Consider the following 27,886-nt stretch of genomic DNA (forward strand, 5'->3'; position numbering starts at 1 on the left):
GGATTATCGAGGGCTGAATGACATAACGGTTAAGAATCGTTATCCGCTTCCCCTTATGTCATCAGCCTTCGAGATTCTGCAGGGAGCCAGGTGCTTTACTAAGTTGGACCTTCGTAACGCTTACCATCTCGTGCGCATCAGAGAGGGGGACGAGTGGAAAACGGCGTTTAACACTCCGTTAGGGCATTTTGAGTACCGGGTTCTGCAGTTTGGTCTCGCCAATGCGCCAGCTGTTTTTCAGGCATTAGTTAATGATGTTCTGAGAGACATGCTGAACATCTTTGTTTTTGTCTATCTTGACGATATCCTGATTTTTTCACCGTCACTCGAGATTCATGTTCAGCACGTTCGACGTGTTCTACAGCGCCTTTTAGAGAATTGTCTCTACGTAAAGGCTGAGAAGTGTTCTTTTCATGTCTCCTCCGTTACTTTTCTCGGTTCCGTTATTTCCGCTGAAGGCATTCAGATGGATTCCGCTAAGGTCCAAGCTGTCAGTGATTGGCCCGTTCCAAGGTCACGTGTCGAGTTGCAGCGCTTTTTAGGTTTCGCTAATTTCTATCGGCGTTTCATTCGTAATTTCGGTCAAGTTGCTGCCCCTCTCACAGCTCTTACTTCTGTCAAGACGTGTTTTAAGTGGTCCGGTTCCGCCCAGGGAGCTTTTGATCTTCTAAAAGAACGTTTTACGTCCGCTCCTATCCTCGTTACTCCTGACGTCACTAGACAATTCATTGTCGAGGTTGACGCTTCAGAGGTAGGCGTGGGAGCCATTCTATCCCAGCGCTTCCAGTCTGACGATAAGGTTCATCCTTGCGCTTATTTTTCTCATCGCCTGTCGCCATCTGAGCGCAACTATGATGTGGGTAACCGTGAACTGCTCGCCATCCGCTTAGCCCTAGGCGAATGGCGACAGTGGTTGGAGGGGGCGACCGTTCCTTTTGTCGTTTGGACAGACCATAAGAACCTTGAGTACATCCGTTCTGCCAAACGACTTAATGCCCGTCAAGCTCGTTGGGCGTTGTTTTTCGCTCGTTTCGAGTTTGTGATTTCTTACCGTCCGGGTAGCAAGAACACCAAGCCTGATGCCTTATCCCGTCTGTTTAGTTCTTCTGTGGCTTCTACTGATCCCGAGGGATTCTTCCTTATGGGCGTGTTGTCGGGTTGACAGTCTGGGGAATTGAAAGACAGGTTAAGCAAGCACTCACGCACACTGCGTCGCCGCGCGCTTGTCCTAGTAACCTCCTTTTCGTTCCTGTTTCCACTCGTCTGGCTGTTCTTCAGTGGGCTCACTCTGCCAAGTTAGCTGGTCATCCCGGTGTTCGAGGCACTCTTGCGTCTATTCGCCAGCGATTTTGGTGGCCGACTCAGGAGCGTGACACGCGCCGTTTCGTGGCTGCTTGTTCGGACTGCGCGCAGACTAAGTCGGGTAACTCTCCTCCTGCCGGTCGTCTCAGACCGCTCCCCATTCCTTCTCGACCATGGTCTCACATCGCCCTAGACTTCATTACCGGTCTGCCTTTGTCTGCGGGGAAGACTGTGATTCTTACGGTTGTCGATAGGTTCTCTAAGGCGGCACATTTCATTCCCCTCGCTAAACTTCCTTCCGCTAAGGAGACGGCACAAATCATTATCGAGAATGTGTTCAGAATTCATGGCCTCCCGTTAGACGCCGTTTCAGACAGAGGCCCGCAATTCACGTCACAATTTTGGAGGGAGTTCTGTCGTTTGATTGGTGCGTCCGTCAGTCTCTCTTCCGGGTTTCATCCCCAGTCTAACGGTCAAGCAGAGAGGGCCAATCAGACGATTGGTCGCATACTACGCAGCCTTTCTTTCAGAAACCCTGCGTCTTGGGCAGAACAGCTCCCCTGGGCAGAATACGCTCACAACTCGCTTCCTTCGTCTGCTACCGGGTTATCTCCGTTTCAGAGTAGTCTGGGTTACCAGCCTCCTCTATTCTCTTCCCAGCTTGCCGAGTCCAGCGTTCCCTCCGCTCAAGCGTTTGTCCAACGTTGTGAGCGCACCTGGAGGAGGGTGAGGTCTGCACTTTGCCGCTACAGGGCACAGACTGTGAGAGCCGCCAATAAACGCAGGATTAAGAGTCCTAGGTATTGTTGCGGCCAGAGAGTGTGGCTTTCCACTCGCAACCTTCCTCTTACGACAGCTTCTCGTAAGTTGACTCCGCGGTTCATTGGTCCGTTCCGTGTCTCCCAGGTCGTCAATCCTGTCGCTGTGCGACTGCTTCTTCCGCGACATCTTCGTCGCGTCCATCCTGTCTTCCATGTCTCCTGTGTTAAGCCCTTTCTTCGCACCCCCGTTCGTCTTCCCTCCCCCCTCCCGTCCTTGTCGAGAGCGCACCTATTTACAAGGTACATAAGATCATGGACATGCGTTCTCGGGGACGGGGTCACCAATACTTAGTGGATTGGGAGGGTTACGGTCCTGAGGAGAGGAGTTGGGTTCCGTCTCGGGACGTGCTGGACCGTTCACTCATTGATGATTTCCTCCGTTGCCGCCAGGATTCCTCCTCGAGTGCGCCAGGAGGCGCTCGGTGAGTGGGGGGGTACTGTCATGTTTTGTCATTTATTATCATGTCTTGTCCCTGTGCTTCCCATTCTATTCGTTTCCCTCTGCTGGTCTTATTAGGTTCTTTCCCTCTTTCTAGCCCTCTCTCTCCCCCTCCCTCTCTCACTCTCTCGCTCTCTCTTCTCTCTATCGTTCCGTTCCTGCTCCCAGCTGTTCCTATTCCCCTAATCATCATTTAGTCTTCCCACACCTGTTCCCGATCCTTTTCCCTGATTAGAGTCCCTATTTCTCTCCTTGTTTCCCGTACCTGCCCTGTCGGATCCTCATTTATAATTCACCGTGCTGTGTCTATGTTTTGCCCTGTCGTGTCGTGTTTCCCTCAGATGCTGCGTGGTGAGCAGGTGTCTGAGTCTGCTAGGTTCAAGTGCCTTCCCGAGGCAACCTGCAGTTCTCGATCAAGTCTCCAGTCTGTTCTAGTCTTTACGTGTAGTATTATGCTTTTTGTTTTGTAAAGTTTATTCTGGATTAAATACTCTGTTTTCGCCAAGTCGCTTTTGGGTCCTCATTCACCAGCATGACAGAAACCATATGATTGTATGAAATTGATTAGAATCATGAGATTAATCTAATGATATGTGTGGTTTTAGTCAGTAGAATTCTATATCCGTGACTGTAGTTTTTAGGCAGAATTAGGGCATAGCAATATATCTGTACAATATGTCTATTATAGTATCTTAAAAACAGACTGCCTGAGCAAGATTCGGTGCCGACCTTGGCTGGAGGCCACTGAGAGTACTTCCCGGGGTCTCCCTATCTTGAGGGAGGACGGGGAGTGATTCTCACGGCCTCCCCTAATCTTTGTCGGCTGGGTAGCAGGACAGTATGTGCGTAGGATACCTACTGTTTGTGTGGAAGTATGTGCGCAGCTATAAAATGGATGTCTTTGTATTCTTGACTTTAGAACATTCTCTGAATAAACTGTACTAACCTTTTGCGTAAGCTGAGTCTTTGACTAATTATTATTATACCCATGGTCTTACAAACCTCGGGAATTGGTCAGAGCTATTGATTGTTATTTATTATCATTGGGATTGAAAATTGTCGTGACAGTAACAGAAAATCAGCCACAACAGGATGGATATGAGGAAGGTACGTGTGCTGGGTATACACAACAACACTGTGTGCTTGTGAATGACGGTGTTGTTTCTGTCCTTATTCCAGGACAGCTCATCACAGGGGTGACAGGGCAGACGGACAGCCATGTAAATCATCACTAATCCAACCACAGGCTAATCTGGCCTAATCCCATTCCCACCTCACGGATGGACGGACGGACTGACGGGCGACAGATTTAGAGCAGAATGACTTACACTCGTATCCCTGGCTGAGGATGTGACACTCTGCCCGTGCGGGGCAGGGTGACAGCTCACACCACTTGACCTCCTCACAGCGCCGCCCTGCAGTGTTGGGGGGGCAGGTGCAAGTGAAGTCGTCCCACACGGAGTAGCACATCCCTCCGTTCTGACACAGGTTCCTCTGGAGAGGAAGAAGAACAACAGAAACACATTATTATTATTTTATCAGAACTAAAGCATAGAGGGACAGGTTATCTTGTATTATCCATAAATGCTCATGTCTGACTGACTGGGTAAGAGAGCACAGTGTCAGCTGTACTAAGACAGCTAGTAGCTTACTGAACACTTAGCGTCGACAAGGCTTTCATAGAGAAAGCATTTCTGGTGTGCCATTATACACAAATCCTACACTGAATTTGCCCTTGACATAGACTGGCCAGGTGAATCCAGGTGAAAGCTATGATCCCTTATTGATGTCACTTGTTAAATCCACTTCAATCAGTGTAAAGAATGATGTTTAAGCCTTGAGACAATTGAGAAATGGTTTGTGTTCGTGTGCCATTCAGAGGGTGGAATGAGCAAGACAAAAAATGTGAGTGCCATTGAACGGGGTATGGTAGTAGGTGCCAGGTACACTGGTTAGTGTCAAGAACCAAGAACTGGAGGTGCAACTCAATATGAGGAAGGTGTTCCTAATGTTTGGTGTGCTCAGTGTAGTATCATACGTAGGGATTGGATGGAGGACATTAAGTCAATGGCCTATGTTCTGAAATGAAGTCCAATAATCTAGCCCTGACACTAACTCTGAGTCTAACCCTAACTCTGAGTCTAACCCTAACTCTGAGTCTAACTGACTCTAACCCTAACTCTGAGTCTAACTCTGAGTCTAACTGACTCTAACCCTAACTCTGAGTCTAACTCTGAGTCTAACTGACTCTAACCCTAACTCTGAGTCTTACCCTAACTCTGAGTCTAACTCTGAGTCTAACTGACTCTAACCCTAACTCTGAGTCTAACCCTAACTCTGAGTCTAACTGACTCTAACCCTAACTCTGAGTCTAACCCTAACTCTGAGTCTAACTGACTCTAACCCTAACTCTGAGTCTAACTGACTCTAACCCTAACTCTGAGTCTAACTCTGAGTCTAACTGACTCTAACCCTAACTCTGAGTCTTACCCTAACTCTGAGTCTAACCCTAACTCTGAGTCTAACTCTGAGTCTAACTGACTCTAACCCTAACTCTGAGTCTTACCCTAACTCTGAGTCTTACCCTAACTCTGAGTCTAACCCTAACTCTGAGTCTAACTCTGAGTCTAACCCTAACTCTGAGTCTAACTGACTCCAACCCAAATGCTCAGTCTAACACTAACTCTGAGTCTAACCCTAACTCTGAGTCTAACTCTGAGTCTAACTGACTCTAACCCTAACTCTGAGTCTTACCCTAACTCTGAGTCTAACCCTAACTCTGAGTCTAACTCTGAGTCTAACTGACTCTAACCCTAACTCTGAGTCTTACCCTAACTCTGAGTCTTACCCTAACTCTGAGTCTAACCCTAACTCTGAGTCTAACTCTGAGTCTAACCCTAACTCTGAGTCTAACTCTGAGTCTAACTGACTCCAACCCAAATGCTCAGTCTAACACTAACTCTGAGTCTAACCCTAACTCTGAGTCTAACTCTGAGTCTAACTGACTCTAACCCTAACTCTGAGTCTTACCCTAACTCTGAGTCTTACCCTAACTCTGAGTCTAACCCTAACTCTGAGTCTAACTCTGAGTCTAACCCTAACTCTGAGTCTAACTCTGAGTCTAACTGACTCCAACCCAAATGCTCAGTCTAACACTAACTCTGAGTCTAACTGACTCTAACCCTAACTCTGAGTCTAACCCTAACTCTGAGTCTAACTCTGAGTCTAACTGACTCTAACCCTAACTCTGAGTCTAACCTAACTCTGAGTCTAACTCTGAGTCTAACTGACTCCAACCCAAATGCTCAGTCTAACACTAACTCTGAGTCTAACCCTAACTCTGAGTCTAACCCTAACTCTGAGTCTAACTCTGAGTCTAACTGACTCTAACCCTAACTCTGAGACTTACCCTAACTCTGAGTCTTACCCTAACTCTGAGTCTAACCCTAACTCTGAGTCTAACTCTGAGTCTAACTGACTCCAAACCAAATGCTCAGTCTAACACTAACTCTGAGTCTAACCCTAACTCTGAGTCTAACTCTGAGTCTAACTGACTCCAATCCAAATGCTCAGTCTAACACTAACTCTGAGTCTTACCCTAACTCTGAGTCTTACCCTAACTCTGAGTCTAACCCTAACTCTGAGTCTAACTCTGAGTCTAACCCTAACTCTGAGTCTAACTCTGAGTCTAACTGACTCCAACCCAAATGCTCAGTCTAACACTAACTCTGAGTCTAACTGACTCTAACCCTAACTCTGACTCTAACCCTGACTCTAACCCTAAATAACTCTAACCCTAACTGACTCTAACCCTAACTCTGAATCTAACTCTAACCCTTAACTCTGACTCAAACCATAACTCTGAGTCTTACGGACTCTAACCCTGACTCCAACCCTAACTCTGACACTAACCATAACTGAATCTAACCCTAACTCTGACCCTGACTCTAACCATAACTCTGAGTTTAACCCTAACTGTAACTGACTCTAACCTAACTTACTCTAACCCTAACTGACTCTAACCCTAACTCTGACACTAACCCTAAATAACTCTAACCCTAACTGACTCCAACCCTAACTCTGAATTTAACCCTAACTCTGACTCTAACCCTAACTCTGACTCTAACTCTGACTCTAACCATAACTCTGACTCTAACCCTAACTCTGACTCTAACCCTAACTGAATCTAACCCTAATTCTGACTCTAACCCTAACTCTGACTCTAACCCTAACTCTGACTCTAACCCTAACTCTGACTCTAACCATAACTCTGACTCTAACCCTAACTCTGACTCTAACCCTAACTCTGACACTAACCCTAACTGAATCTAACCCTAATTCTGAGTCTACCCCTAACTCTGACCCTGACTCTAACCATAGTTCTGAGTTTAACCCTAACTCTGAGTCTAACTGACTCTAACCCTGACTCTAACCCTGACACTAACCCTAACTGACTCTAACCCTAACTCTGAGTATAAGCATAACTCTGAGTCTAACCCTAACTCTCAGTCTAACCCTAACTCTCAGTCTAACCCTAACTCTCAGTCTAACCCAACTCTGAGTCTAATGCTAACACTGAGTCTAATGCTAACTCTGAGTCTAACACTAACTCTAGGTCTAACCCTAACTCTGAGTTTAACGCTAACTCTGAGTCTAACCCTAACTCTGAGTCTAACCCTAACTCTGAGTCTAACCCTAACTCTGAGTCTAACCCTAACTCTGAGTTTAATGCTAACTCTGAGTCTAACCCTAACTCTGAGTCTAACCCTAACTCTGAGTCTAACACTAACTCTGAGTCTAACCCTAACTTTCCGTCTAACGCCAACTATGACTCTAACCCTAACTCTAACTCTGAGTCTAACTCTAACTCTAATCCAAATCTAAACAGTTGTCAGTATTCTTCTAGGTCCTTATTCTCTACCAGTCCTCTTTTGTTTCTTTAATCACCCTCTCTACTTGACATTAAGTACATCACAGCACTTCTGTTTAACACCCTTACCCTTAAACACCATTTAATTTGATTGTGTGGGATTGGTGACGTTCATCCTTTTCTAAGACAATGAGGACGAGTGGGATGATGAAGGCTGAGAAGGGATGGGCATGGGCCAGACTGGTAGAGCATGGTTGGGATAGGCAAGGGTGGCACAGGGGAGTGTGCAGAGCAGGGAAAGACAGGGGCCAGACTGGGGCCAGACTGGTAGAGCATGGTTGGGATAGGCAAGGGTGGCACAGGGGAGTGTGCAGAGCAGGGAAAGACAGGGGCCAGACTGGGGCCAGACTAGTAGAGCATGGTTGGGATAGGCAAGGGTGGCACAGGGGAGTGTTCAGAGCAGGGAAAGACAGGGCAGGACTGGGTATGGCATGGGAAAAGGACAGGGTGCGACAGATGGAAAAAAAGACAGGGGACAGAGTAGGACAGATGTAAGACAGGGGACAAAGTAGGACAGATTAAACACAGGGGACAGAGTAGGACAGATTAAATACAGGGGTCGGAGTAGGACAGATTAAATACAGGGGTCGGAGTAGGACAAATTAAGGACAGGGTTCAGAGTAGGACAGTCGAATGACAGGGGACAGAGTAGGACAGATTAAACACAGGGGACAGAGTAGGACAAATGAAGGACAGGGTTCAGAGTAGGACAGTTGAATGACAGGGGACAGAGTAGGGCAGGTGAAAATACAGGGGACAGAGTAGGACAGGGTACAGAGTAGGACAGGTGAATGACGGGACAGAGTAGGACAGGTGATAGACAAGAGCCAGAGTAAGACAGGTGAAAGACAGGGACCAGAGTAGGACAGATAAAAGGCAGTGGGGACAGAGTAGGACAGGGAACAGAGTAGGACAGGTGTTAGACAGGGGACAGACAGGGAGGGGCAAGTGTAGAGAGGATTAAGGACTGATCAGTCCACTCACACTACAGGAGTCATCCCCAGTGCAGCCCGCTGTGACGTTAGCCATGAGTTCGACAGGATATGACGTCACCGGGGTGTCCAGCCTGAAGAATTGCAGTCTCTCTCCGTTGATCCTCAGGTCCTGTATACAGCCTTTAAAGTAGCCCCCGAACGCTGCTGACGCCTTCTGCTCCGCCAGACCCCCAACATACACGACATCTCCCATTTGACTGTCCACCATCCTGACCTCCACCGAGCCCTGCTTCTGGTTGGCTACATACAGGACCATATGCTCACGGTCAACCACCATGCTCACAAAGTGGATGTCTCCGTCGTTGACCGCACTCTCACTGGTCAAGGTTTCAAAGTTATGGAGCTGAACTCTGACCCGTCCCTTGTCCAGCCACAGGCGCAGGTATTGGCTGGTGCTGTTGACGAGCACCAATAAGAGGCCAGCGTGGCGACGTGTGCGCAGGAAGAGGGAGACAGTGATGTCATTTCCTGGGTTGTCTGTGATGGTGAAGACGGCATAGCTCTGAGAGTCCTCACTGCCAAAGCGGGCCGTCACGTACTCTACAGAGAGAGAGACAGGGTTAGGGTCATCACGTAGTGTACAGCGAGACAGGGTTAGGGTCATCACGTAGTGTATAGAGAAACAGGGTTAGGGTCATCACGTAGTGTACAGAGAGACAGGGTTAGGGTCATCACGTAGTGTACAGAGAGACAGGGTTAGGGTCATCACGTAGTGTACAGAGAAACAGGGTTAGGGTCATCACGTAGTGTATAGAGAGACAGGTTTAGAGCCATCACGTAGTGTACAGAGAGAGAGACAGAGTTAGGACCATCATGTACTGTACAGAGAGAGAGAGAGACAGGGTTAGGGTCATCATGTACTGTACAGAGAGAGAGACAGGGTTAGGGTCATCATGTACTGTACAGAGAGAGAAACAGGGTTAGGGTCATCATGTACTGTACAGAGAGAGAGACAGGGTTAGGGTCATCATGTACTGTACAGAGAGAGAGACAGAGTTAGGACCATCATGTACTGTACAGAGAGAGAGAGAGACAGGGTTAGGGTCATCATGTACTGTACAGAGAGAGAGACAGGGTTAGGGTCATCATGTACTGTACAGAGAGAGAAACAGGGTTAGGGTCATCATGTACTGTACAGAGAGAGAGAGAGACAGGGTTAGGGTCATCGTGTACTGTACAGAGAGAGAGAGAGAGAGAGAGAGAGAGAGACAGGGTTAGGGTCATCATGTACTGTACAGAGAGAGAGAGAGAGAGAGAGAGACAGGGTGAGGGTCATCATGTACTGTACAGAGAGGGAGACAGGGTTAGGGTCATCATGTACTGTACAGAGAGAGAGAGAGAGAGAGAGAGACAGGGTTAGGGTCATCATGTACTGTACAGAGAGAGAGATTATGATGAGATTATGATGATTATGTTATCATAACAGGGTTCTGATGATTTTTTTATGAATGATTTATTTAACCTTTATTTAACAAGTCAGTTAAGAAAAAAATATAATTTACAACGATGGCCTACCCCGGCCATACCCGGACGACGTTGGGCCAATTGTGCGCCACCCTATGGGACTCCCTATCACGGCCGGTTGTGATACAGCCTGGAATCGAACCAGGTTCTTTAGTGACGCCTCTAGAACTGAGACCCCTGCGCCACTTGGGAGCCTTCTTGTGTTGATTGTGTTATTATAACAGGGTTATAACGATTGTGTTAATACAACAGGGCTATAATGATTGTGTTATTACAACAGGGTTATAACGATTGTGTTATTACAACAGGGTTATAATGATTGTGTTATTACAACAGGGCTATAATGATTGTGTTATTACAACAGGATTATAACGATTGTATTATTACAACAGGGCTATAATGATTGTGTTATTACAACAGGGCTATAATGATTGTGTTATTACAACAGGGTTATAACGATTGTATTATTACAACAGGGCTATTTTGATTGTGTTATTACAACAGGGTTATAACGATTGTGTTATTACAACAGGGCTATAATGATTGTGTTACCTTTTCTCATATCATACACTACAGCCTGTTACCTTTTCTCATATCATACACTACAGCCTGTAATGTCTACCTTTTCTTAAATCACAGGCTGTGTTTACACAGGCAGACCAATTCTGATCTTTTGCCCAATTATTAAAACCAATTAGTGAAAAAAAGATCAGAATTGGGCTGCCTGTGTAAACGCAGCCAAATACAATCACATGCACAGACACACTTACGCATATGCACACACACACACACACACACACACACACACACACACACACACACACACACACACACACACACACACACACACACACACACACACACACACACACACACACACACACACACACACACACACACACACACACACACACACACACACGTGCATGCAAGCACTCACGCATGTATGCACACATGCATGTGTGAGAAAAAACACACACAGATTGGCATGTTGGTGATCTGTAGGCATTTGTGAAGAAAGAGCTTGAATTATCCATACCCGGTGAGATTTGGTTTGGGCCCCCCAGCCACCCTGAGGGCCTAAACCTTTTAGTGGCCTCTTGACAGCCTAAAGAATTCTACACATTTTGCAATGAGTAGAGAAAATATAGCCATTTTAAAGACATCTTTCTGCAATTCTACACATTTACCACCGGGTGGAGACAACATTATGCCCTTTTAAAGCTACTTTACTGCAATTCCACACATTACCACCGGGTGGAGACAACATTATGCCGTTTTAAAGCTACTTTCCTGCAATTCGACACATTTTGCTATTAGGTGAAGACAAACTGATGCAGTTTCAAATTTAATTTAATTAAATTCCACATATTTGCCATGGGGCAGGGAGAACATTTTGCAGCTTTAAAGTACATTTTCCACAATTCCACATATATTCTGCCATTCTAAACATTTTGTCATGATTTTAAATTATTTTTAGCTGACATGGGCTAATGGAGTGACTGTCAGTGACTGACATAACAGAAAAACTGCTGATGCACTACCACATTGCACCTACCTAACTCTTAAAAGTAAATTGAGACCAAGTCCATTTTTTTGTGAGGGGCCCCTTTTTTGGTGGGGGAGGGGGCCTAAGCGACCGCTTATGTAGCTTATGTACAGGGCCATTCGGTGCAGCCAGGCGAGCTATAGTTCCAATCTACATCTAGATGTGTGTGTAGTGTTTGTGTTTCTGTGTGTCTTTCCTTAAATACGGTCAGATTATTACTAATCTGCTTTGATGGCAACTGGCTAATAATATCCCTCTCAGAAAAACAAAGGGCTGAAATGACTTGCCTGGGTCTACTGTATACTCCGCACTGACATTTGTGTGAGTCTAGGATTGCAAATCAATCTGTGTTATGTATTGTGTAAGTATTGTGAGTCCTTACATGGCAATGCATTACGTCATCGTTTCCAACACAGATTTCCTCCCTCCTTTAAGCTATTTATCCTTTCAGGGAGCTGATCTCTGAATGTGACTTCTGACTGCTCTGCTCTACTCTATTCTACACTCTCTCTGTTATGTAGGCCTACTAAGGATGTTCTGTTCAATACATTTGAGCATGGGTATGAAGCTATGTATGGCTCTGGTGAAGGACATTGATAAAGGACATTGATAAAGGACATTGATAAACATTGATAAAGACATTGGTAAAGGACATTGATAAAGGACATTGATAAAGGACATTGATAAAGGACATTGATAAAGGACATTGGTAAAGGACATTGATAAAGGACATTGATAAAGGACATTGGTAAAGGACATTGATAAAGGACATTGATAAAGGACATTGATAAAGGACATTGGTAAAGGACATTGATAAAGGACATTGATAAAGGACATTGATAAAGGACATTGATAAAGGACATTGGTAAAGGCCATCGATGAAGGATGAAACGTCAAGTTTTTAATAGTTGCTTAAATTATATAATACGTTTTTTTGTTTTCACCTCGACTCAAGTTGGTTGAGTGCCCTCCACTTCTTCCCATATGTAGCTACAGTTGGTTGAGTGCCCTCCACTTCTTCCCATATGTAGCTACAGTTGGTTGAGTGCCCTCCACTTCTTCCCATATGTAGCTACAGTTGGTTGAGTGCCCTCCACTTCTTCCCATATGTAGCTACAGTTGGTTGAGTGCCCTCCACTTCTTCCCATATGTAGCTACAGTTGGTTGAGTGCCCTCCACTTCTTCCCATATGTAGCTACAGTTGGTTGAGTGCCCTCCACTTCTTCCCATATGTAGCTACAGTTGGTTGAGTGCCCTCCACTTCTTCCCATATGTAGCTACAGTTGGTTGAGTGCCCTCCACTTCTTCCCATATGTAGCTACAGTTGGTTGAGTGCCCTCCACTTCTTCCCATATGTAGCTACAGTTGGTTGAGTGCCCTCCACTTCTTCCCATATGTAGCTACAGTTGGTTGAGTGCCCTCCACTTCTTCCCATATGTAGCTACAGTTGGTTGAGTGCCCTCCACTTCTTCCCATATGTAGCTACAGTTGGTTGAGTGCCCTCCACTTCTTCCCATATGTAGCTACAGTTGGTTGAGTGCCCTCCACTTCTTCCCATATGTAGCTACAGTTGGTTGAGTGTCCTCCACTTCTTCCCATATGTAGCTACAGTTGGTTGAGTGCCCTCCACTTCTTCCCATATGTAGCTACAGTTGGTTGAGTGCCCTCCACTTCTTCCCATATGTAGCTACAGTTGGTTGAGTGCCCTCCACTTCTTCCCATATGTAGCTACAGTTGGTTGAGTGCCCTCCACTTCTTCCCATATGTAGCTACAGTTGGTTGAGTGCCCTCCACTTCTTCCCATATGTAGCTACAGTTGGTTGAGTGCCCTCCACTTCTTCCCATATGTAGCTACAGTTGAAGTTGGATGTTAAAATACACCAAGGCCAAATACATTTCAACTCAGTTTTTCACATTCCTGAAATTTAATCCTAGTAACAATTCCCTGTTTTTTGTCAGTTAGGATCACCACTTTATTTTAAGAATGTGAAATGTCAGAATAATAGTACAGAGAATAATTTATTTAATAAATTGGGGGAATTATGGCTCATTCCTCCTGACATAGCTGGTGTAACTGAGTCAGGTTTGTGGACCTACTTGCTCGCACACGCGTTTTCAGTTCTGCCCACACATTTTCTATGGGATTGAGGTCAAGGCTTTGTGATGGTCAGTCCAATACCTTGACTTTGTTGTCCTTAAGCACAACGTTGGAAGTATTCTTGGGGTCATTGTTCATTTGGAAGACCCATTTGCGTCCAAGCTTTAACTTCCTGACATGATGCCATCTATTTTGTGAAGTGCGCCAGTCCCTCCTGCAGCAAAGCACCCCCACAATATGATGCTGCCACCCCCGTGCTTCACGGTTGGAATGGTGTTCTTTGGCTTGCAAGCGTCCCCATTTTTCCTCCAAACATAACGATGGTCATTATGGCCGAACAGTTCTATTTTTGTTTCATTAGACCAGAGAACATTTCTCCAAAAAGTACGATCTTTGTCCCCATGTGCAGTTGCTTTTTTATGGCGGTTTTGGAGCAGTGTCTTCTTCCTTGCTGAGCGGCCTTTCGGGTTATGTTGATATAGGACTCGTTTTACTGTGGATATAGATACTTTTGTACCTGTTTCCTCCAGCGTTTTCACAAGGTCCTTTGCTGTTGTTCTGGGATTGATTGGCACTTTTCGCATCAAAGTACGTTCATCTCTAGGAGACAGAACACGTCTCCTTCCTGAGCGGTATGACGTCTGCGTGGTCCCATGGTGTTTATACTTGCGACTATTGTTTGTACAGATGAACATGGTACCTTCAGGTGTTTGGAAATTGCTCCCAAGGATGAACCAGACTTCTGGAGGTTTACAATTGTTTTTCTGGGGTCTTGGCTAATTTATTTTGATTTTCCCATGATGTCAAGCAAAGAGGCACTGAGTTTGAAGGTAGGCCTTGAAATACATCCATAGGTACACCTCCAATTGACTCAAATTATGTCAATTAGCCTAACAGAAGCTTTTAGCTTCTAACTTCGGACCCACTGCAATTGTGATACAGTGAATTATAACTGAAATAACCTGTCTGTAAACAATTGTTGGAAGAATTACTTGTGTCATGCACAAAGTAGATGTCCTAACCAACTTGCCAAAACTATAGTTTGTTAACAATACATTTGTGGAGTGGTTGAAAAACAAGTTTTAATGACTCCAACCTAAGTGTATGTAAACTTCCGACTTCAACAGTATGTAAGTAATGGGCAAAACTAGCCCTTGAAATTAGAGAAGGTCTCGGGGGCTCCCATACCTTTTCCTCACTACCCCTATCCTCCTCCACTCATTCCTCCATTCTTACCCTCAGCACAGTCGTGACCTTCGTATGGCCGGGGGCACCGGCACTGGTAGCTCTGCCACAGGTTGATGCACTGTCCTCTGTTCTCACAGGGGCTGTCCTGGCATCGGTCCCTGTGGCTGCAGCCTGCAGTCACGTTCACTGCCGAGTCGCTCAGCCACTCCTCCGGAACCACCAGCTGGGAGTCCACAAACACGTCCCGCAGACAGCCAATGAAGGCCGGGACTGGGACCAGGGCGCCGCCTGCCTCCACCACCCCGCCAATGAAAGTGTTCTGGGGGGGAGACTCTGGAAGATCCGTCCCAGCCAGGGTGCCATTGACCTGGGCTTTGCTCTCACAGTCCTGCTCCTGACAGACCCCACCATCCAGGAGCCTGAGGCTGAGCAGACCGTCCTCCAGCACGGCCTTCACAGAGTGCCACTCCCCATCAGTCACGTTAAGAGGGAGCTCCAGGGTCTGCCTAAGCTGCAGGGCCTCTCCCTCTTCCCCACCCCCAGCCAAGGCCTCCCTCCTCAGGCTGAGTATCAGCTGGCCCCCCAGTAGCTCCAGACCCAGGACCAGCCCTCCACTGCTCCGCTGGAAGAGCACGGCCCTGGGCAGCACTGTCCGGAAGCTCAGGGTGATGTTGCATGAGGCCTCTGCGGCCAGCAGTGGGCTCTGCAACAGCAAATAGCCTTTCTGCTCGAAGGAGAAGGCTGTGAGGGTCTGGCAGAGAGGCCCGGTGAGGCCCGGGGGGCAGAGGCAGGAGTAGCCATGATGGCCGCCGCTCAGGAAGGGAGAACACGAGCCCTGGTTCTGACACTCGTGGCCCTCACAGCCCACCATAGCCTCGCTGCAGTTCTGTCCCCCGTACAGGAACTCATCTTGGTTCTGCGGAGAGCAGTGGCACACATAGCCCCCCACAAGGCTCTCACACTGACCCCCGTTCTCACAAGGGCTGGGGTCACACGTGTCCACTACCTCCTCACAAAGAGTACCTGGAAGAGAAGGGAGACTGGGTGATGATGTGGGTCGATAATACTACAATCAGTAGAAATTAGTCTGTGGAGGAATGGAAATCAAAGTACGTTATTACTTTTTCTCTAAGAGCTGGTACCAGGCGTGAAATATTCACTCTTCACATTTCCTGCTATTCTAGTACAGAAAATATACTTCTTCTCCTCACCTTTTGAAGCACTATTTTGAATCATGAATAATGTACAGTATATAACTTATTGAGGCACATGACCACATAACTTCTTACCGAAGACGCATGTAAACCTTCACCATAAACAATATAACTTCTTACCAAAGACGCATGTAAACCTTCACCATAAACAATATAACTTCTTACCAAAGACGCATGTAAATCTTGACCATAAACAATATAACTTCTTACCGAAGACACATGTAAATCTTGACCATAAACACATCTTCTGCTGTACTGTACATGATGAGTGATTTTAAGCTCTAGACTTAAGGAAGCTTCCTGCGGTGCCACCCTTCCCATGATGCTATCTGTGAGCTAAAGCTCGCCATCCTCTCCACCATGTCAAGTTAATACTCAAACCTAACTGGACTATCATGTGCCTGTTGCATAATGAAAAGTCTTTGGGCAACCTCTGGTCCACAGACCCAATAGACACATCCAATCATATATACAGTAGAAAACCACATAGTAACAAAAGCTACGACACTAAGACATTTTCTCAATCTTTGCTAAAACAAACAGCAAAAGCGGGGATCTTGCTCTAAAACACAATGACGATCAACAATAATCACTTCATACAATTTACTTCAATGAGATTGATAAGTATAACAAGGCCATTACCACCATACAGTAGTATATTGTTATTGACAACAAACAAACAAACATAAGGCATAAAGAACTATCTATAACCTATAACCATACCTGCACTTAGCAATAGAATGCTCCAAATCCATACTTCCACTTGCAGCATCGCGCCGGTTTTCAAAGTTTCCCACCAATAACTATACACTCGTCTCGATGTCAACTACCATTGAGTGTCCATCCCATTGTGACCACAGGTCATCATAGTAGCCAACAGTCTCTGTCCTCCGGTCTCCAGCCATACACAACTGAACACAGTGCTGAGTCCTTCTGCAGGGAGTAGTTCAGGGAAGCCAGATCCTCAGGATTAACACTAATGCAATTACAGAGTGAACACTGGTGACTGCTGGGGGAGTCAATTATAGACACAGCCACTGGTCTTACCTGCTGGGCCTTACAGGCAGATCACAGGACTGCATATGCAGCAGGATGAATAGAATAGAGCGCTAATGGTAGCCTAGTGGATAGAGCGTTTAGCCAGTAACCAAAAGGTTGCTGGATCGAATCCCCGTTCTGCCCCTGAGCAAGGCAGTTAACCCACTGTTCCCCGGGCGCTGAAGACATGGATGTTGATTAAGGCAGCCCTCCGCACCTCTCTGATTCAGAGGGTTAAATGCAGAAGACACATTTCAGTTGTACAACTGAATAGGTATCCCCCCTTTCCTAATGGGTGAAAACTCTGAGTCGGCCAAAGCTACAGGTGCATGTCATATAGTTATGAAACAGAGTTGATCGTTGGTTGTTGGGGGTGACCTAACAATAGGCTGGACCAGTATCCATACTTATGGTTGTCATATTTTAGCATTTAGGAAATGAGCATGCACTCATTTGCTATGGGAGTGCCTAGCCTCATCGAGCAGAAATTTTAACCTTTGATGGGTAATGACAGTGATCAGAAATCATTCATAATGTGTTTCAATGGGACATTACCTGTGGTTCCTAGTTCATAATGTGTTTCAATGGACATTACCTGTGGTTCCTAGTTCATAATGTGTTTCAATGGGACATTACCTGTGGTTCCTGGTTCATAATGTGTTTCAATGGACATTACCTGTGGTTCCTGGTTCATAATGTGTTTCAATGGACATTACCTGTGGTTCCTAGTTCATAATGTGTTTCAATGGACATTACCTGTGGTTCCTGGTTCATAATGTGTTTCAATGGACATTACCTGTGGTTCCTGGTTCATAATGTGTTTCAATGGACATTACCTGTGGTTCCTGGTTCATAATGTGTTTCAATGGACATTACCTTTGGTTCCTAGTTCATAATGTGTTTCAATGGGACATTACCTGTGGTTCCTAGTTCATAATGTGTTTCAATGGACATTACCTGTGGTTCCTGGTTCATAATGTGTTTCAATGGGACATTACCTGTGGTTCCTAGTTCATAATGTGTTTCAATGGACATTACCTGTGGTTCCCAGTTCATAATGTGTTTCAATGGACATTACCTGTGGTTCCTGGTTCATAATGTGTTTCAATGGGACATTACCTGTGGTTCCTAGTTCATAATGTGTTTCAATGGGACATTACCTGTGGTTCCTAGTTCATAATGTGTTTCAATGGACATTACCTGTGGTTCCTAGTTCATAATGTGTTTCAATGGGACATTACCTGTGGTTCCTAGTTCATAATGTGTTTCAATGGGACATTACCTGTGGTTCCTAGTTCATAATGTGTTTCAATGGACATTACCTGTGGTTCCTGGTTCATAATGTGTTTCAATGGGACATTACCTGTGGTTCCTAGTTCATAATGTGTTTCAATGGGACATTACCTGTGGTTCCTAGTTCATAATGTGTTTCAATGGACATTACCTGTGGTTCCCAGTTCATAATGTGTTTCAATGGACATTACCTGTGGTTCCTAGTTCATAATGTGTTTCAATGGGACATTACCTGTGGTTCCTGGTGGGCAGCTGCATATGAAGCCTGCAGCTTGCTGTGGGTCGTAGTGGTCTGGAAGCAGAGGCTCTGAACCATACAGGCTCTGCCAGGACAGCTCTATACAGTGTCCCCTGTACAGACAGGGGTTGCTGCTGCACTCACTCACATCCACCTCACACTGACGACCCTTGAACCCTGGGCAGGACACAGACAGAATGTAAGACATACAGGGGGATAGACAACACTCACACATGCACACACACCTCTCTATATTTCTCAGGATAACAAAGAATATTCCTCACATTTGTGGGAGAGGTGCATTTTAGGCCTGAAACCCAGACACACACTGTTTTAACTTTAGCCACAGGCAGGCAGGACATTAACACAAGCTGCTGTGGCTGGAAGCCAGTAACTGATGCAAGCAGTATAAATAGATTACTTTTTTTAAACAGATAAAAATACACCTTATGGAAGAGTGGAAACTGTGACGAGACACACACACAGACACAGACACACATACACATGATGAGACACACACACAGACACAGACACACATACACATGATGAGACACACACACAGACACAGACACACATACACATGATGAGACACACACACAGACACAGACACACATACACATGATGAGACACACACTCTACACACACGTACACATGGATGTTGTCTTGTAAATACGTGATAGTGGAGTAGTGGCCTGAGGGAACACACTTCATGTGTTGTGAAAAGTGTTATGAAATGTAATGTCATGTAATATTTTTTATTGTATATAACTGCCTTAATGTTGCTGGACCCCAGGAAGAGTAGCTGCTGCCTTGGCAGGAACTAATGGGGATCCATAATAAAGCCCAGGAAGAGTAGCTGCTGCCTTGGCAGGAACTAATGGGGATCCATAATAAACCACAGGAAGAGTAGCTGCTGCCTTGGCAGGAACAAAATGGGGATCCATAATAAACCCCAGGAAGAGTAGCTGCTGCCTTGGCAGGAACTAATGGGGATCCATAATAAACCCCAGGAAGAGTAGCTGCTGCCTTGGCAGGAACTAATGGGGATCCATAATAAACCACAGGAAGAGTAGCTGCTGCCTTGGCAGGAACAAAATGGGGATCCATAATAAACCCCAGGAAGAGTAGCTGCTGCCTTGGCAGGAACTAATGGGGATCCATAATAAACACCAGGAAGAGTAGCTGCTACCTTGGCAGGAACTAATGGGGATCCATAATAAACCCCAGGAAGAGTAGCTGCTGCCTTGGCAGGAACAAAATGGGGATCCATAATAAACCCCAGGAAGAGTAGCTGCTGCCTTGGCAGGAACTAATGGGGATCCATAATAAACCCCAGGAAGAGTAGCTGCTGCCTTGGCAGGAACTAATGGGGATCCATAATAAACCACAGGAAGAGTAGCTGCTGCCTTGGCAGGAACAAAATGGGGATCCATAATAAACCCCAGGAAGAGTAGCTGCTGCCTTGGCAGGAACTAATGGGGATCCATAATAAACACCAGGAAGAGTAGCTGCTACCTTGGCAGGAACTAATGGGGATCCATAATAAACCCCAGGAAGAGTAGCTGCTGCCTTGGCAGGAACTAATGGGGATCCATATAAACCCCAGGAAGAGTAGCTGCTGCCTTGGCAGGAACTAATGGGAATCCATAATAAACCCCAGGAAGAGTAGCTGCTGCCTTGGCAGGAACTAATGGGGATCCATAATAAACCCCAGGAAGAGTAGCTGCTGCCTTGGCAGGAACTAATGGGGATCCATAATAAACCACAGGAAGAGTAGCTGCTGCCTTGGCAGGAACAAAATGGGGATCCATAATAAACCCCAGGAAGAGTAGCTGCTGCCTTGGCAGGAACTAATGGGGATCCATAATAAACACCAGGAAGAGTAGCTGCTACCTTGGCAGGAACTAATGGGGATCCATAATAAACCCCAGGAAGAGTAGCTGCTGCCTTGGCAGGAACTAATGGGGATCCATATAAACCCCAGGAAGAGTAGCTGCTGCCTTGGCAGGAACTAATGGGGATCCATAATAAACACCAGGAAGAGTAGCTGCTGCCTTGGCAGGAACTAATGGGAATCCATAATAAACCCCAGGAGGAGAAGCTGCTGCCTTGGCAGGAACTAATGGGGATCCATAATAAACACCAGGAAGAGTAGCTGCTGCCTTGGCAGGAACTAATGGGGATCCATAATAAACACCAGGAAGAGAAGCTGCTGCCTTGGCAGGAACTAATGGGGATCCATAATAAACACCAGGAAGAGAAGCTGCTGCCTTGGCAGGAACTAATGGGGATCCATAATAAACACCAGGAAGAGTAGCTGCTGCCTTGGCAGGAACTAATGGGGATCCATAATAAACACCAGGAAGAGTAGCTGCTGCCTTGGCAGGAACTAATGGGGATCCATAATAAACACCAGGAAGAGTAGCTGCTGCCTTGGCAGGAACTAATGGGGATCCATAATAAACACCAGGAAGAGTAGCTGCTGCCTTGGCAGGAACTAATGGGGATCCATAATAAACCCCAGGAAGAGTAGCTGCTGCCTTGGCAGGAACTAATGGGGATCCATAATAAACCACAGGAAGAGTAGCTGCTGCCTTGGCAGGAACAAAATGGGGATCCATAATAAACCCCAGGAAGAGTAGCTGCTGCCTTGGCAGGAACTAATGGGGATCCATAATAAACACCAGGAAGAGTAGCTGCTACCTTGGCAGGAACTAATGGGGATCCATAATAAACCCCAGGAAGAGTAGCTGCTGCCTTGGCAGGAACTAATGGGGATCCATATAAACCCCAGGAAGAGTAGCTGCTGCCTTGGCAGGAACTAATGGGGATCCATAATAAACACCAGGAAGAGTAGCTGCTGCCTTGGCAGGAACTAATGGGAATCCATAATAAACCCCAGGAGGAGAAGCTGCTGCCTTGGCAGGAACTAATGGGGATCCATAATAAACACCAGGAAGAGTAGCTGCTGCCTTGGCAGGAACTAATGGGGATCCATAATAAACACCAGGAAGAGAAGCTGCTGCCTTGGCAGGAACTAATGGGGATCCATAATAAACACCAGGAAGAGAAGCTGCTGCCTTGGCAGGAACTAATGGGGATCCATAATAAACACCAGGAAGAGTAGCTGCTGCCTTGGCAGGAACTAATGGGGATCCATAATAAACACCAGGAAGAGTAGCTGCTGCCTTGGCAGGAACTAATGGGGATCCATAATAAACACCAGGAAGAGTAGCTGCTGCCTTGGCAGGAACTAATGGGGATCCATAATAAACACCAGGAAGAGTAGCTGCTGCCTTGGCAGGAACTAATGGGGATCCATAATAAATACAAATACAAAATACCTCATTGGGGCTGCCGGTGCCATTTCAAGAACAGACTTCATACTTGACTGCTAATGAAGTGCCTACAGTTCTTTCTGTCTTGTGACTGTGTGACTGCACTGTACCTGGCCAGCAGTCACAGGTGTAGTTCCCCTCGTCCTCCACACAGATGGCGCCGTTGAGGCATGGCTGGGACGTGCATGGAGGAGCAGCAGTTTCACAGTGTCGCCCAGTGAAGGTGGTCTGAGAGCAGTCGCAGCTGTACCTGAAATGATAAGGATTTTCAGTTACGGATCTGGCAGTTTCAGTGCAGACAAGCATTAAAGGGAAAGGGGGATAACTAGTCAGATGTACAATTGAATGCATTCAACTGAAATGTGTCTTCCTCATTTAACCCAACCCCTCTGAATCAGAGAGGTGAGGGGGGCTGCCTTAATCAACATCCACGTCTTCCTCATTTAACCCAACCCCTCTGAATCAGAGAGGTGAGGGGGGCTGCCTTAATCAACATCCACGTCTTCCTCATTTAACCCAACTCCTCTGAATCAGAGAGGTGAGGGGGGCTGCCTTAATCAACATCCACGTCTTCCTCATTTAACCCAACTCCTCTGAATCAGAGAGGTGAGGGGGGCTGCCTTAATCAACATCCACGTCTTCCTCATTTAACCCAACCCCTCTGAATCAGAGAGGTGAGGGGGGCTGCCTTAATCAACATCCACGTCTTCCTCATTTAACCCAACTCCTCTGAATCAGAGAGGTGAGGGGGGCTGCCTTAATCAACATCCAAGTCTTCCTCATTTAACCCAACTCCTCTGAATCAGAGAGGTGAGGGGGGCTGCCTTAATCAACATCCACGTCTTCCTCATTTAACCCAACCCCTCTGAATCAGAGAGGTGAGGGGGGCTGCCTTAATCAACATCCACGTCTTCCTCATTTAACCCAACTCCTCTGAATCAGAGAGGTGAGGGGGGCTGCCTTAATCAACATCCACGTCTTCCTCATTTAACCCAACCCCTCTGAATCAGAGAGGTGAGGGGTGCTGCCTTAATCAACATCCACGTCTTCCTCATTTAACCCAACCCCTCTGAATCAGAGAGGTGAGGGGGGCTGCCTTAATCAACATCCACGTCTTCCTCATTTAACCCAACTCCTCTGAATCAGAGAGGTGAGGGGTGCTGCCTTAATCAACATCCACGTCTTCCTCATTTAACCCAACCCCTCTGAATCAGAGAGGTGAGGGGGGCTGCCTTAATCGACATCCACGTCATCGACGCCTTGCTCATTACATAGGCGTGTCTTGTTTTACTCCACACAAATGAATACAAAATCTCTCTCTCACTCACAAACTACTGACCCATTCAACCTATCAATACACAGGGCCCCGTTTTGGCATGGCTGGTGATGGCACTCGTCAACGTCGATTTCACAGCGGTCGCCCTGGAAACCGGGCATGCAGGTGCATGAGAAGCCGTTGACGTAGTCATGACAACTCCCGCCGTTGAGGCAGGGCTGTGATTGACACTCGTTAATCTGGACCTCACAGGTGGCACCTGGAACATCAAACATGGCCGTCAGAGGGTCTGTAACATGGACTGTGGTCTTATAAAACACATTGGCCAAACCATCTGGACAGGTCTGTTAGAGAAACATGATGGGAATGTCAACATGTACCTGTGGGGATCATACTGAGGATTAAATGATTTCTGGTTGACTAATCATCATGTACTGATATTAGAGGCTGTTTCTTTTATCATTTATCATTTTATTTTACCTTTATTTAACTAGGCAAGTCAGTTAAGAACAAATTCTTATTTACAATGACGGCCTACCCTGGCCACACCCGGACAACTCTGGGCCAATTGTGCGCTGCTCTATAGGACTCCCAATCACGGCCAGATGTGATACAGCCTGGATTCGAACCAGGGACTGTAGTGACGCCTCTTGCACTGCAGTGCCTCTGAACGCTGCACCACTCGGGAGCCCTTGTGTTGTTGTTTTGTTAATGTTTATTTCTGATCGAAGCACCAATCATCATGTTCTAACATGTTATTCTGAAGCCCAGACACAGGAGGTTGGTGTCACTTTATTTGGGGAGGACGGACTCGTGGTAAAGGCTGGAGCAGAAGCGGTGGAATGGTATTAAACACAAGGTTTCTATGCCTCACACGGTTTCTATGCGTCACACGGTTTCTATGCACACACGGTTTCTATGCGTCACACGGTTTCTATGCGTCACACGGTTTCTATGCGTCACACGGTTTCTATGCGTCACACAGTTTCTATGTGTCACACGGTTTCTATGTGTCACACGGTTTCTATGTGTCACACGGTTTCTATGCGTCACACGGTTTCTATGCGTCACACGGTTTCTATGTGTTTGATGTCATTCCACTCTCGCCGTTCCAGCCATTATTATGAGCCGACCTCCACTCAGCTGACTCCACCAATCAATCACACTGTAAACCAGAACACAGAGTGATTGAGAGTTCGGCCTTGGACGGGTGGCAAAATAGTCAACAGAGTAAATTTAACAAGATTCGTCCATCTGAAAGTAGACTTGTATTTAACCTTATCGTACCTAAAATACTCTAAAGAACTAGGATTACCCACAGATTATCTTTAATTAGCATTTCTCTCTATCTCTAACTGTCATAGAGTATGGAAAAGATGTAGATATTCTGATATTATGTGTTTGTTTTTCTTCTTTTAAACATACAGTATGAGCTAGAGAGCATAGAAGAGGGTAGGGTTCGATTGAGGACTAGTGTAATGAGCTCAAACTGACACTAGATGACAACATTGTACACTCATTGGGGCCAGTGGTGAGCAACCTTCATCCCTTGACTGGGAACACACCTGATTCAACTAATCAAAGATATAATTAAAGCCTAGTTGATTACGCAGTGTGTTACTGCTTGGCTGGAGCAAAAACCTGCACCCATGTAACATTGGGCACCCCTTTACCTGAAACATTTGGAGGTGTTCTCCATACTTTTCACCTAACAATGAAACAGAACCCTTTGCAACCTATGTTCAGGTAGTACATCCATTTCCCTATTGGTGCATTACTGAACAGAGCCTTGTAGGAGCCGTCTCATCTGTCCTCTTACCTGTGAACCCCGGGCTGCAGAGGCAGGCGTACCTGCCCACCCTGTCTACACAGGTGGCTCTGTTCCTGCAGGGCTGCGACACACACTCGTTCACCTCGATCTGGCAGCGCTCACCCTGGAACCCCGGCACGCAGAAACAAGAGTAACCGTCACCACGGCTACGGCAGATGGCCCGGTTGTAGCAGGGGTTGGGGAAGCACTGGTCCGTAAACGGGGTCGCCGACTTCGCTTTCAGAGGGGATGCACCTGGGGACAGGAAGTCATGTTTTGATTGATTGTCTGACTGTTGTTTTTTACCCTCTCAAACAATAACAAAAATACACGAGACAATAAATACACGCACACACATTTCAACAAATATCAATGACATCACACCTGCTCAGACCCAAATGTTCCCACAGCAACCATATACATTATGACATCACACCTGCTCAGACCCAAATGTTCCCACAGCAACCATACACATTATGACATCACACCTGCTCAGACCCAAATGTTCCCACAGCAACCATACACATTATGACCTCACACCTGGTCAGACCCACATGTTCCCACAGCAACCATACACATTATGACATCACACCTGCTCAGACCCAAATGTTCCCACAGCAACCATACACATTATGACATCACACCTGCTCAGACCCAAATGTTCCCACAGCAACCATACACATTATGACCTCACACCTGGTCAGACCCACATGTTCCCACAGCAACCCTACACATTATGACATCACACCTGCTCAGACCCAAATGTTCCCACAGCAACCCTACACATTATGACATCACACCTGGTCAGACCCACATGTTCCCACAGCAACCATACACATTATGACATCACACCTGGTCAGACCCACATGTTCCCACAGCAACCCTACACATTATGACATCACACCTGGTCAGACCCACATGTTCCCACAGCAACCATACACAATATGACATCACACCTGGTCAGACCCAAATGTTCCCACAGCAACCATACAGATCACATATGTCTCACAACCTCACTCCCCCTCATCCTTCATCCTCTGGAAATTCCCAGTGCTTGTAGCACTCTATCCCATATGGCTACAAATTGCACTATTCTATTTTTCTCTGTAGCCCACATCTTTCCTATATATAAATAATAATATATTTGATTCATCCACCCATAACTCGTTTTACACTTAAGAAATGACTGCTGTTGTGCTGTATAATTTTGTCTCTTGTATAATACATTATATTCATTCGTTTGTACTGGATTAAGCATACATTAATTTTAACTGTAATTTCATATTATGTTCCAACACTCGCTCCATCTATATCAGTTATTTTCAAGTCTTGATTCGAATAGTTTATATTTATTTCTAAGACATTGTCAGTTAGATATGCTCTCTGCAATGTTTTGTATATCTTACCGATCATATGCATATCTTTTTCTGAGTCAAATAGGACTCCCTCAGCATTGCTTACAGGTCAAGATTTTGTGAAATGAAACGTTTAAATTGCAGATATTTGAAAATGTCTACATTGGTCAGTCCAACCCGCATTTTAAATCTGACATGGAAATATTTGTATTTCCTATTACCACATCATTTCTGGTTTCTATGCCCCATGTGGGCCAATTCATCAGTGAATTCTGGAAAGCCATCCAAGGATTGTTCCATTGGGGTGTGGTTTTAGGGACTGATATTGGTTCTTGTAGAATTTGTGTCATTTTTCGTCCATATTGTTATTGTGTTCTTAGCTATCGAGTTGTTAAAATCCTCTTATCTCTGCATCCTTTGACTCTCTATGTCCCCTATCCTCCAGGCCGGCTCGGTCCTCCCCTCCCGCTCCGTGGCTCGATGACTCATTGCGAGCTCACAGAACAGGGCTCCGGGCAGCCGAGCGGAAATGGAGGAAAACTCGCCTCCCTGCGGACCTGGCATCCTTTCACTCCCTCCTCTCTACATTTTCCTCCTCTGTCTCTGCTGCTAAAGCCACTTTCTACCACGCTAAATTCCAAGCATCTGCCTCTAACCCTAGGAAGCTCTTTGCCACCTTCTCCTCCCTCCTGAATCCTCCTCCCCCTCCCCCCCCCCTCCTCCCTCTCTGCAGATGACTTCGTCAACCATTTTGAAAAGAAGGTTGACGACATCCGATCCTCGTTTGCTAAGTCAAATGACACCGCTGGTTCTGCTCACACTGCCCTACCCTGTGCTCTGACCTCTTTCTCCCCTCTCTCTCCAGATGAAATCTCGCGTCTTGTGACGGCCGGCCGCCCAACAATCTGCCCGCTTGACCCTATCCCCTCCTCTCTTCTCCAGACCATTTCCGGAGACCTTCTCCCTTACCTCACCTCGCTCATCAACTCATCCCTGACCGCTGGCTACGTCCCTTCCGTCTTCAAGAGAGCGAGAGTTGCACCCCTTCTGAAAAAACCTACACTCGATCCCTCCGATGTCAACAATTACAGACCAGTATCCCTTCTTTCTTTTCTCTCCAAAACTCTTGAACGTGCCGTCCTTGGCCAGCTCTCCCGCTATCTCTCTCTGAATGACCTTCTTGATCCAAATCAGTCAGGTTCCAAGACTAGTCATTCAACTGAGACTGCTCTCCTCTGTATCACGGAGTCGCTCCGCACTGCTAAAGCTAACTCTCTCTCCTCTGCTCTCATCCTTCTAGATCTATCGGCTGCCTTCGATACTGTGAACCATCAGATCCTCCTCTCCACCCTCTCCGAGTTGGGCATCTCCGGCGCGGCCCACGCTTGGATTGCGTCCTACCTGACAGGTCGCTCCTGACAGCTGTCTCCTCACCACGCGCTCTCACACCTGGTGTCCCCCAGGGCTCTGTTCTAGGCCCTCTCCTATTCTCGCTATACACCAAGTCACTTGGCTCTGTCATAACCTCACATGGTCTC

At 46.4% G+C, this 27,886-nt stretch overlaps 1 protein-coding gene across 2 annotated transcripts in view; it reads right to left on the reverse strand.

The window, feature by feature from the left end:
- crb1 (crumbs cell polarity complex component 1) overlaps positions 1–27,886 on the reverse strand; it is an 86,286-nt gene that overhangs the window by 45,616 nt on the left and 12,784 nt on the right. Inside the window, exons 2-8 of one of the 2 annotated variants that reach the window (XM_046300102.1) lie at positions 25,003–25,248; positions 23,247–23,442; positions 22,018–22,157; positions 18,564–18,746; positions 14,835–15,809; positions 8,477–9,027; positions 3,891–4,056 (exon numbers count right to left, since the gene is read on the reverse strand). In XM_046300102.1, coding sequence (XP_046156058.1) covers positions 3,891–4,056; positions 8,477–9,027; positions 14,835–15,809; positions 18,564–18,746; positions 22,018–22,157; positions 23,247–23,442; positions 25,003–25,248 — 2,457 coding nt within the window. Of the gene's footprint in view, positions 1–3,890; positions 4,057–8,476; positions 9,028–14,834; positions 15,810–16,723; positions 16,907–18,563; positions 18,747–22,017; positions 22,158–23,246; positions 23,443–25,002; positions 25,249–27,886 lie in introns of those variants that run through there. The other variant, XM_046300103.1, reaches the window with a different exon arrangement.

Source organism: Oncorhynchus gorbuscha, linkage group LG15 (assembly GCF_021184085.1).
Source record: "Oncorhynchus gorbuscha isolate QuinsamMale2020 ecotype Even-year linkage group LG15, OgorEven_v1.0, whole genome shotgun sequence".
Taxonomy (NCBI): domain Eukaryota; kingdom Metazoa; phylum Chordata; class Actinopteri; order Salmoniformes; family Salmonidae; genus Oncorhynchus; species Oncorhynchus gorbuscha.